Here is a 12,309-nt window from a genome sequence, read left to right as displayed (position 1 = left end):
AACGATCTAACCACTAGGCTTCCCTGCCAATGCTTCTTAAGAGATGACACATATATATTCTCAGTTCAATGTGTTGATGATATGCTTTCGGAGAACTCGGTGGCAGTGGAATTGTTTTTCTTTTCTAAGATTGTCTTTAACGACACATTCTGATTTCTGCCACCACTTGATTTGACAATGTTTCATTACCAATAGAGTATAGAAGGTGTTAGATATCCGGGCGGAAGGAGAGAACCAGAGCGGCGTTTCTTTGGGTCATCTAGAAGGTGTGTCGGTGACCTGTGTTCGGGTGATGTTGAAATGTTACATAATCGTGATGAAGTGAGGTTAGCAGCTGTTGGCCCTATCAGGTTAACCTCACTCATCACGGCGTGTCTGTCGGAATGCGTGTGTGTCGGAATGCGTGTGTGTGTCGGAATGCGCGTGTGTCGGAATGCGTGTGTGTCGGCGTGTGTGTCGGAATGCGCGTGTGTGCTCTTAGCCTTATATTCAGGGGAATGTTGTGATTTGAACGATTATTGTCCTTTTTTTAATGGTCTTTTTGTGTTATAAAAACCTTAGTCTAAGCCGTCTATTTGTGGAAAAATCACCCTGATTAACTCTTTAGTCATATCCCAGTTTAACCTGATTTACAGTTGAAGTCGGAAGCTTACATACACTTAGGTTGAAGTCATTAAAACTCATTTTTCAACCACTTCACAAATTTCTTGTAAACAAACTATAGTTTTGGCAAGTCAGTTAGGACATCTACTTTGTTCACGACACAAGTAATTTTTCCAACAATTGTTTACAGACAGATTATTTCACTTATAGTTCACCGTATCACTATTCCAGTGGGTCAGAAGTTTACATACACTAAGTTGACTGTGTCTTTAAACAGCTTGGAAAATTCCAGAAAATGATGTCATGTCTTTAGAAGCTTCTGATAGGCTAATTGACATAATTTGAGTCAATTGGAGGTGTACCTGTGGATGTATTTCAAGGCCTACCTTCAAACTCAGAGCCTCGTTGCTTGACGTCATGGGAAAATCTAAATAAATCAACCAAGACCTCAGGAAAAAAAAATAGTAGACCTCCAAGTCTGGCTCATCCTTGGGAGCAATTTCCAAACACCTGAAGGTGCCACGTTCATCTGTACAAACAATATTACGCAAGTATAAACACCATGGGACCACGCAGCCGTCATACCGCTCAGGAAGGAGACGAGTTCTGTCTCCTAGAGATGAATGTACTTTGGTGTGAAAAGTGCAAATCAATCACAGAACAACAGCAAAGGACCTTGTGAAGATGCTGGAGGAAACAGGTACAAAACTATCTATATCCACAGTAAAACGAGTCCTACATCGACAAAAAAACATATCCTGAAAGGCCGCTCAGCAAGGAAGAAGCCACTGCTCCTAAACCGCCATAAAAAAGTCAGACAACGGTTTGCAACTGCACATGGGGACGAAGATCGTACTTTTTGGAAAGATGTCCTCTGATAACTTTTTGGCCATAATTACCATTATGTTTGGAGGAAAAAGGAGGAGGCTTGCAAACCGAGGAACACCATCCCAACCGTGAAGCACGGGTGTAGCGTCATCATGTTGTGGGGCTGCTTTGCTACAGGAGGGACTGGTGCACTTCACAAAATAGATGGCATCTTGAGGTAGGAAAATAATGTGAATAAATTGAAGCAACATATCAAGACATCAGTTTGCAAGTTAAAAGCTTGGTCTCAAATGGGTCTTCCAAATGGACAATGACCCCAAGCATACTTCCAAAGTTGTGGCAAAATGGCTTAAGGACAATGGGAGATGGGAGAACCTTCAAGAAGGACAATCATCTCTGCAGCACTCCACCATTCAGGCCTTTTATGGTAGAGTTGCCAGACGGAAGCCACTCCTCAGTAAAAAGCACATGACAGCCCACTTGAAGTTGGCTAAAAGGCACCTAAAGACTCTCAGACCATCAGAAACATGATTCTCTGGTCTGATGAAACCAAGATTGAACTCTTTGGCCTGAATGCCAAGCATCACATCTGGAGGAAATCTGGCACCATCCCTACGGTGAAGCATGGTGGTGGCAGTATCACTACAGTGAAGCATGGTGGTGGCAGCATCATGCTGTGGGGATGTTTCCAGCGGCAAATACTGGGAGACTAGTCAGGATCGAGGCAAAGATGAACAGAGCAAAGTACAGAGAGATCCTTGATGAAAATCTGCTCCAGAGCACTCAGGACATCAGACTGGGGTGAAGGTTCACCTTCCTACAGGACAACGACCCTAAGCACACAGCCAAGACAACGCAGGAGTGGCTTCGGGACAGGTCTTTGAATGTCCTGGAGTGGCCCGGACTTGAACCCGATCTAACATCTCTGCAGAGACCTGAAAATACTTGTGCAGCAACGCTCCCCGTCCAACCTGACAGAGCTTGAGAGGATCTGCAGAAAACAATTGGAGAAATTCCCCAAATACAGGTGTACCAAGCTTGTAGCGTCACACCCAAGAAGACTCGAGGCTGTAATTGCTGCCAAAGGTGTGTCAACAAAGTACTGAGTAAAGGGTCTGAATACTTATGTAAATGTCGTATTTCAGGTTTTTATTTTTAATAAAATAGCAAGAAATAAAATAAAGTCGTTTTTGCTTTGTCATTGTGTGTAGATTGATGAGGGGGGGAAAAAACAATCCATTTTAGAATAAGGCTGTCATGTAGCAGAATTTGGAAAATGTCAAGGGGTCTGAATACTTTCCGAATGCACTGTATAAATATATATTTTTTTACATGTATTTAACTCTATTTTTTTGTCACTAAACTATCTCCATATACTTCCATTCATTTTTTTATGCAGGTACTGGGGACTTTAAGATGAGTCTTGTGAGACTTTTGGGCATTCTAGAGTAAAACAACTGAAATGTGTTCGTGAGAGACTCAACTTTCCACATAGGGGTCATATTAGTGTGTAGCCCAAACTGTTTGGACGCTACAGAGAGAAGTTGGCAGGCGAGGCTGTACCGACTTCAGACTAGTCCCTTGATGCTTGTGGAGGTCATAGAGCAAAACGGTGTTCGTGAGAGTCTCGTCTTTTCACAGAAAAAGTTTGTAGAAGACTGATTTTTCCAGATGTCTCGTGTGACAAACACTGTTCTAGCCTTGCCACCTTTCACTGCAGATGCGGGAGGCGGTGATACCGGTGGATTTTAAGACACAGCCTATGCAAAAGAAAACATCTCTCTAGCTTAAACTGCTGGGTTTTTGATGTGGATTTACTTATTTAGATTGACGCATGGGTGCGTCGATAGACTCTCTTACGGGATTTTAAATACTGTTCATTATCAGATGCGTCATTAATTGTATTATAAAACCTCAAGCTAAAAGAACATGAAAAGGAGTGGGGGATCAGGTGGTAATCTCCCTCTAGACTTGTTTGTTTATTACAGCAATTAAAGACCACAGTTAATTACACTAATAGGCCTTAGGTCATATGTAATTATGATGCTGTATTAGCTTGGAAATCATGTGAACAAGGTTGTTCACGTCAACTGGAAGGAGAGTTAATTAAAGATTGGAAGAGGGAGGAGGGACTGGGGAGGTGTTTTTTCTCAGACTGACGGAGAGAGTAGATTGAGGTGAAGTCCTCATTGTCAATGTGGTCATTTACATTTTTCATAGGAGATAACAGAATAATTAAGACAACCTTTTTCTCTCGTATTAAAAGTCAGATATCATCAAGGAGCAGAAAGATAATGTTTTTTTTAGGGTTGTGTAGGTACTGGCCTAATTAAGTTGAACATATTTGCTTTAAAAGTGATTAGGAAGTTAAGACTAGAAATCAGAACTTTTTCCGTGCAACAAATTGTTGCTAGTTGCTAGGAATTTCCTTTGTGTGCGACACACAGGAGCTAAAGACATCCAAGTCTAAATGGGTCCGTCCGTCACATTCTAATCTGTTCCGTTGGGTTCTGTCCTACTCTAGGGGGCGGCCAACAACATAGCTGTGCGTCGGGCGGTGAAGGACACCCTCTCCAACCCCCAGTCCCCCCAGCCCTCCCCCTACAGCTCCCCAAAATCAGGACATCAGTCCCAGCAGAGCTTCCTGCCCCCGGGGTGGGAGATGAGGATAGCACCCAACGGAAGACCCTTCTTCATTGACCACAACAGCAGGCTCACCACATGGGTGAGATGATACTGCTACTTCTAATTCTTCTTTCGTCTTCCCTCTTCTTTGTTTTCATCATCGTCTTGCAGCTACTGGTTCTACTGCTATTGTACAGTATCAGCCAGTCCTCATACACTCCCTTCCCCTTGGCCCTGCTCCTTCCCCTTGGCCTTGCCCCTTGGCCCTGCCCCTTCCCCTTGGTCCTGCCCCTTGGCCCTTTCCCTTGGCCCTGCTCCTTCCCCTTGGCCTTGGCCCTGCCCCTTCCCCTTGGTCCTGCCCCTTGGCCCTTCCCCTTGGCCCTGCTCCTTCCCCTTGGTCCTGCCCCTTGGCCTTTCCCCTTGGTCCTGCCCCTTCCCCTTGGTCCTGCCCCTTGGCCCTTTCCCTTGGTCCTACCCCTTGGTCCTGGTCCTGCCCCTTGGCCCTTCCCCTTGGTCCTGGTCCTGCCCCTTGGCCCTTCCCCTTGGTCCTGCCCCTTCCCCTTGGTCCTTCCCCTTGGCCCTGCCCCTTGGCCCTGCCCCCTTGGCCCTTCCCCTTGGCCCTGCCCCTTGGCCCTTCCCTTGGCCCTTCCCCTTGGCCCTGCCCCTTGGCCCTTCCCCTTGGTCCTGCCCCTTCCCCTTGGTCCTGCCCCTTCCCCCTTGGTCCTGCCCCTTCCCCCTTGGCCTGCCCCTTCCTGCCCTTGGTCCTGCCCCTTGGCCCTGCCCCTTGGTCCTGCTCTTCCCCTTGGCCCTTCCCCTTGGCCCTTCCCCATGGTCCTGCCCCCCCTTGGCCCTTCCCCTTGGTCCTGCCCCTTGGTCCTGCCCCTTCCCCTTGGCCCTTCCCCTTGGTCCTGCCCCTTCCCCTTGGCCCTTCCCCTTGGTCCTTCCCCTTGGCCCTTCCCCTTGGTCCTGCCCCTTCCCCTTGGTCCTGCCCCTTCCCCTTGGTCCTGCCCCTTCTCCTTGGTCCTGCCCCTTCCACTTGGTCCTGCCCCTTGGCCCTGCCCCTTGGTCCTGCCCCTTCCCCTTGGTCCTGCCCCTTGGCCCTGTTATCTGCTGCTGTCTGGTAATAATGCAAACCATTTTGTTTTATGTTCTTATGACTGTTAGTACTTTTTTTTTTAAGTATTGACCTGCCCAAGGACTATAGAACATTAGCTGGTTGGATAAATCTGTCATATTTACAGACTGTTGATCAATGCAAATTGGTGATGTTCTGCCAAGTTGATGAACAGCCTAAAAAGAAGCTTTCTGCTCAGACCCATTGGTCTAAAAACAAAGTGTCTGAGCCAACAGCTAACAGCTCTAGTCTACAGTATTGACTAGAGGGCGCGATGGCGACCTCAGGTGTACAAAGGTAGTATCAAAAACAATTAGCTCAATCTCATTTCGTCAGCCCCAATATACAGTAGTTAGACCTCCTTAAGAAATGTAATCAATTCGAGTGTAGTAGGAGAGATTGTATTGAATGTGTTTTTTTCCCAAGCGAGGTGGGGACATTTATTTTTGTGTGGTTAATAAAGATTGTGTGGATAGTTATCTATCTGAAATGAAATGATTGGCCCCTCCTGTGTCAAATTGACAGCATATTGGATTATTTAGATCTGAACATAGTCAGTCTCTCTCTCTCTCTCCTTCCCCTCTCTCCTTCCTCTCTCTCTCCTTCTTCTCTCTTTCCTTCTTCTCTCTTTCCTTCCTCTCTCTTTCCTTCCTCTCTCTCTCCTTCCTCTCTCTCTCCTTCCTCTCTCTCTCCTTTCTCTCTCTCTCCTTCCCCTCTCTCTTCCTCTCTCTCTCCTTCTTCTCTCTTTCCTTCCTCTCTCTCTCCTTCTCTCTTTCCTTCCTCTCTCTCTCCTTCTCTCTTTCTCCTCTCTCTCTCTTCTCTCTCTCTCTCTCTCCTTCCTCTCTCTCCTTCCTCTCTCTCTCTTCCTCTCCTCTCTCTCTCTCTCCTTTCTCTCTCCTTCCTCTCTCTTCTCTCTCTCCTTCCCTCTCTCCTTCCTCTCTCTCTCCTTCTTCTCTCTTTCCTTCCTCTCTCTCTCCTTCCTCTCTCTCTCCTTCCGCTCTCTCTCCTTCCGCTCTCTCTCCTTCCTCTCTCTCGCCTCCCTCTCTCTCCTTCCTCTCTCTCTCCTTCCTCTCTTTCCTTCCTCTCTCTCTCCTTCCTCTATTTCCCTATCAGGAGGACCCGAGGTTGAAGTATCCAGTCCACATGAGAACAAAAGCCTCTCTGGAACCTGGTGACCTGGGGCCTCTTCCTGTAAGTACAGTTTATAACCTCTTTTGAGCCCTTCATAACGCCTTCATAACGCCTTCATAACGCCTTCATAACCCCTTTATAAACCCTTCATAACGCCTTTATAAACCCTTCATAACCCCTTTATAAACCCTTCATAGCGCCTTTATGAACCCTTCATAACCCCTTCATAACCCCTTCATAACCCCTTCATAACCCCTTCATAACCCCTTTATAACCCCTTTATAAACCCTTTATAAACCCTTTATAAACCCTTCATAACACCTTTATAAACCCTTCATAACCGCTTTATAAACCCTTCATAACGCCTTTATAAACCCTTCATGAACCCTTCATGAACCCTTCATGAACCCTTCTATAAACCCTTTATAAACCCTTTATCTCCTGAAGGACCAAGTTCTCTCCAGCTCACCTTTCCTCTGGATTATCTTAATGCACATTTCTTTTCAACATTAAACCTTTCATATCACCTTTACAGAATGGGGCGAAATCATCAATGTACAAAATATGCAGCATTAATTGTTGTTGCTCGGAATAATTTTCCGTTCTGAGATTATAACTAGGGCCGAGACGATACCAGTATCACCATACTTGTTTTGTATCGTGGCAATGAAACAAAACACAAAGCGGATATAACTTCTTTAGATTAACAGCCCTAATGTTGGAAACAAACATCATTATGTTGTCATCCAGAGTCCCATTTCTTTCTTTTCCCAGCTGTAGCACATCATATTTTACGCACAGCTGGTTGTTAAAGGACCAAAGAGTGTCGATAAGCTTTGTGTTTTCATTGTTGCCATGGGAAAAGTATTGCAAAGCTGGTATCGTCCTAGACCTAGTTAATACCTGGTCCTCCTTTTGAGGTTGTTATTGTAGAACTGCTTAAGTCATGGACTGGCCTGGCAAAGCTTTGGAGTGGAAGCACACGTTACCTTTTTGTTTTTGGAGTGTGGGAAGGAAGCAAGCCGGGCAGGCACAGTGTGGAATGAGAGTAGAGTATTGCTGAATTCCAAATGTGAATCATTCACTAGCCTCTACTACCTAGGAACTCTGTAGCTCTAAAGACACTGGCTAGGTATAAGTAGGGATGTGTATCTTTCCCTTTCAAGACAATTCGATACGTATCTAGATACATGGGCTCTGATAAGATACAGGAACCATACATTTTAGGTTGAAACAATTCGGTTTGATTAGAGGAACGAATCAATGCGATTTGATTAGAGGAACGAATCAATGCAATTTGGTTTGACGCAATACAAACAATTGTTGCATAATCACATTCATTTTCCATTCTAAATGAAAATCTGCTGCTGATGGAGCTAATGAGCTGGGCCTCTCTGAGCTGGGCCTCTCTGAGCTGGGCCTCTCAGAGGTGGGCCCCTCTGAGCTGGGCCCCTCTGAGGTGGGCCTCTCAGAGGTGGGCCTCTCAGAGGTGGGCCTCTCAGAGGTGGGCCTCTCAGAGGTGGGCCTCTCTGAGCTGGGACTCTCAGAGGTGGGCCTCTCAGAGGTGGGCCTCTCAGAGGTGGGCCTGGGCCTCTCAGAGGTGGGCCTCTCAGAGGTGGGCCTCTCAGAGGTGGGCCTGAGGTGGGCCTCTCTGGGCCTCTCAGCTGGGACTCTCAGAGGTGGGCCTCTCAGAGGTGGGCCTCTCAGAGGTGGGCCTCTCAGAGGTGGGCCTCTCTGAGCTGGGACTCTCTGAGCTGGGACTCTCTGAGCTGGATCTGTGTGTGTTATTAATCTATATGTTTATGGTGTAAGGGAAACTGGGCATCTACCATACCACTATCAGTTAGGGGGAAATGTTTTCAGTTTGTCCCCATTTGTGTACAATAAAAGTGTTAGCAATAGTGATGTATCAATATTTATATATGTTTTTACCATCTTTACCCTATATACTGATTGTTTCAAGCAAAACTTCCAAAACTATTGCTGATAGTGAACCTGAACAAGCGAAATAGAATTTAATGTAAGCCCAGATCAGCATGTATAGGCAGATAGCTTTAACTTTTATGGCTACTTTTATCCCGGGAAAACACCATTTTCAACAGCGCATTTGATAAAATAATAACCTAGCAAATGACATTGGTTGTGACTCAACCAGGCAGCAGGTAGTCTAGTGGTTAGAGCGTTAGACTAGTAACCGAAAGGTTGCAAGATCGAATCCCCGAGCTGACAAGGTAAAAATCAGTCGTTCTGCCCTGAACAAGCAGTTAACCCACCCAGGCCGTCATTGAAAATATGAATTTGTTCTTAACTGACTTGCCTAGTTAAATAAAGGTATAAAAAAACAAGTCATTCTACAATCATTTGAATGCTGAAGGTGACGAGCAGATGTGCAAGATCAGAAATAAGGCTCTCATAGATCAGCATGCGAAGCTGCACTCAACGAGCTGTTTGACCGGGCTACTGATATTACTAGGGTTGTTCGGCAAAATGGCTTGTAGCTCAATGACTGTCAACGTAATTACATGCTTAGTTTAACAGTGACGGAGAAGACGCAGTTGTCACAAACTATTAGGTATTTCCTGAAGGTTGAAAGAAAATAATTTGAGCAGCAAAAAAAAATCATAATTAAGAGGCAATTCGTAACGTTTGAATCTATTTCCTGACCGGCGCATTTCGATCTGTTTGTGGTACCACTGACCGGTGCTTATCGGGGAATCGTTACATCCGTACGTATAAGCAATTCTCACAATTTGACAAACCCTCACTTCGAGGAGAATGCACACACTTGACATGTAGCTGTACCCCTTATTCTTCTAAATGACATGAGGCTTCCTGGCGCTAGTGGTGTGTTTGTTTTCTCTCTGTTCTCTCCATGGCGTGGGGGGGACGTCTTACTGGCAGACCCTACCAAACCTACCAGAGGAGGTTGGTGCTGAATGCAACCGTACAGCGCAGCCTCCCTCTGCCTGCCTTGTCTTACTGTGACTGCCTGCCCTATGCCCTGTGCTGCAAACTGCACTCTCTATCTCTCTCTCATAACTGGCATGATGGTTGGATGACTGTTGTCTCATCGCTCCCCCTCCTCTCTCTATGCTCGTTCCCCCCCATCACCCCCTTCTCATTCTCCATCAGAGTCCCCCAGCCCACACTCAGCCCCCCAGACTGCACAATGTTCAGTGTCTGGGGTAGTGGTCTCCAGGGAGGGCAGTGGTCTCCAGGGAGGGCAGTGGTCTCCAGGGAGGGCAGTGGTCTCCAGGGAGGGCAGTGGTCTCCAGGGAGGGCAGTGGTCTCCCCAGGGAGGGCAGTGGTCTCCAGGGAGGGCAGTGAAGGGAGGGCAGTAGACCCCAGGGAGGGTAGTGGTCTCCAGGGAGGGTAGTAGACCCCAGGGAGGGTAGTAGTCTCCAGGGAGGGTAGTAGTCTCCAGGGAGGGCAGTAGTCTCCAGGGAGGGCAGTAGTCTCCAGGGAGGGCAGTAGTCTCCAGGGAGGGCAGTAGTCTCCAGGGAGGGCAGTAGTCTCCAGGGAGGGCAGTAGTCTCCAGGGAGGGCAGTAGTCTCCAGGGAGGGCAGTAGTCTCCAGGGAGGGCAGTAGTCTCCAGGGAGGGCAGTAGTCTCCAGGGAGGGCAGTAGTCTCCAGGGAGGGCAGTAGTCTCCAGGGAGGGTAGGGCAGTAGTCTCCAGGGAGGGCAGTAGTCTCCAGGGAGGGCAGTAGTCTCCAGGGAGGGCAGTAATCTCCAGGGAGGGCAGTAGTCCCCAGGGAGGGTAGTGGTCTCCAGGGAGGGTAGTGGTCTCCAGGGAGGGCAGTGGACCCAGGGAGGGCAGTGGTCTCCAGGGAGGGTCTGGTCTCTCAGGGAGGGCAGTGGTCTCCAGGGAGGGCAGTAGACCCCAGGGAGGGTAATAAAGAGGGCAGTAGACCCCAGGGAGGGCAGTAGTCTCCAGGGAGGGTAGTGAAGAGGGCAGTTGTCCCCATGGAGGGTAATGAAGAGGGCAGTAGTCTCCAGGGAGGGTAATGAAGAGGGCAGTAGTCTCCAGGGAGGGTAATGGAGGGCAGTAGCCCCAAGGGAGGGCAGTGGTCTCCAGGGAGGGCAGTGGTCTCCAGGGAGGGCAGTGGTCTCCAGGGAGGGCAGTGGTCTCCAGGGAGGGCAGTGGTCTCCAGGGAGGGCAGTGGTCTCCAGGGAGGGTAGTGGTCTCCAGGGAGGGCAGTGGTCCCCAGGGAGGGTAATGAAGAGGGCAGTAGACCCCAGGGAGGGTAATGAAGAGGGCAGTAGACCCCTCCAGGGAGGGCAGTAGTCTCCAGGGAGGGTAGTGAAGAGGGCAGTTGTCCCCATGGAGGGTAATGAAGAGGGCAGTAGTCTCCAGGGAGGGTAATGAAGAGGGCAGTAGTCTCCAGGGAGGGTAATGAAGAGGGCAGTAGTCTCCAGGGAGGGTAATGAAGAGGGCAGTAGCCCCAGGGAGGGCAGTGGTCTCCAGGGAGGGCAGTGGTCTCCAGGGAGGGCAGTGGTCTCCCCAGGGCAGTGGTCTCCAGGGAGGGCAGTGGTCTCCAGGGAGGGCAGTGGTCTCCAGGGAGGGGCAGTGGTCTCCAGGGAGGGCAGTGGTCCCCAGGGAGGGTAATGAAGAGGGCAGTAGACCCCAGGGAGGGCAGTAGTCTCCAGGGAGGGCAGTAGTCTCCAGGGAGGGTCATGAAGAGGGCAGTAGTCTCCCAGGGAGGGTAATGAAGAGGGGAGTAGTCCCCAGGGAGGGTAATGAAGAGGGCAGTAGACCCCAGGGAGGGTAGTGAATAGGGTAATAGTCCCCAGGGAGAGGGTAATGAAGAGGACAGTAGTCCCCAGGGAGGGTAATGAAGAGGGCAGTAGTCTCCAGGGAGGGCAATGAAGAGGGCAGTAGTCTCCATGGATGTTAGTAGTCTCCATGGATGTTAATAGTCTCCATGGAGGGCAGTAGTCTCCATGGAGGGCAGTAGTCTCCATGGAGGGTAATGAAGAGGGCAGTAGACCCCAGGGAGGGTCATGAAGAGGGCAGTAGACCCCAGGGAGGGTCATGAAGAGGGCAGTAGACCCCAGGGAGGGTCATGAAGAGGGCAGTAGACCCCAGGGAGGGTCATGAAGAGGGCAGTAGACCCCAGGGAGGGTCATGAAGAGGGCAGTAGACCCCAGGGAGGGTCATGAAGAGGGCAGTAGACCCCAGGGAGGGTCATGAAGAGGGCAGTAGACCCCAGGGAGGGTCATGAAGAGGGCAGTAGTCTCCAGGGAGGGCAATGAAGAGGGCAGTAGTCCCTTGGAGGGCGGTGAGGAGGGTAGTGGTCCCGTGGAGGGCGGTGGGGAGGTTAGTGGTCCCGTGGAGGGTGGTGAGGAGGGTAGTGGTCCACTCTATTCTATTCTGGTCTGCTGCATGATGTGAGTGACCTCCCTTTTTATTTTCCCAGTCTTCACCATATGAAGTAAAGGTATGGTGTTCTTCCTCCTGATACACAGCCGTCTCTCTACCCGACTGGGACAGGGTCAGACTGAAGCTAGTGGACCAATCTAATCTCGCCCCTGGCCTGCTCTCTCTCTCTCTGTCCCACTGACAGTCAGTGTGTTTGTGGCTCGCTGCGTCACTGTCACTGTGGTCACTGTGTCGATGGTGGTGTACTGTACCGGTCTGGATGGTCACTGTATCAATGGTGTACTGGTCTGGATGGATGTGCTGGTATTACCAGGTGTAACTGGTGCCACTCCTACTGTCTGTCATCCCCCATCTGTCTGAGTCAGTTACTCACTGTGCTCTCTCCTCTCTAGCCTGGCTGGGAGGAACGCGTGCATGCAGATGGCAGGACCTTCTACATTGACCACAGTAAGTTCCAGGGCTCTGCCTCTCTACCTGTGTTAACGTATTGACTGTTTTCATCTCTTTCTCTTGGATACTTGAAGACCATCTCTCTTCCTCAAGAGACAGTGTTTCTCTCTCTTTCTCGATTTCTTTCTCGCTCAGTCTTTCTCACTTGCTCTCTCTCGTTCTTTGGCGCTCTACTAAC

General features: G+C 49.1%; 1 protein-coding gene across 11 annotated transcripts in view; it reads left to right on the top strand.

Moving 5' to 3' along the window:
* Positions 1–12,309, top strand: part of nedd4l (NEDD4 like E3 ubiquitin protein ligase) — a 112,654-nt gene that overhangs the window by 77,924 nt on the left and 22,421 nt on the right. For all 11 annotated transcript variants that reach the window (XM_042326486.1, XM_042326485.1, XM_042326484.1 and 8 more), the window contains 3 exons: positions 3,956–4,156; positions 6,284–6,361; positions 12,074–12,128. In XM_042326486.1, the coding sequence (XP_042182420.1) occupies positions 3,956–4,156; positions 6,284–6,361; positions 12,074–12,128 (334 nt within the window). The remainder of the gene's footprint in view (positions 1–3,955; positions 4,157–6,283; positions 6,362–12,073; positions 12,129–12,309) is intronic.

Source organism: Oncorhynchus tshawytscha, linkage group LG09 (genome assembly GCF_018296145.1).
Source record: "Oncorhynchus tshawytscha isolate Ot180627B linkage group LG09, Otsh_v2.0, whole genome shotgun sequence".
NCBI classification, from domain to species: Eukaryota; Metazoa; Chordata; class Actinopteri; order Salmoniformes; family Salmonidae; genus Oncorhynchus; species Oncorhynchus tshawytscha.
This window is presented reverse-complemented; position numbering and strand designations above follow the sequence as displayed.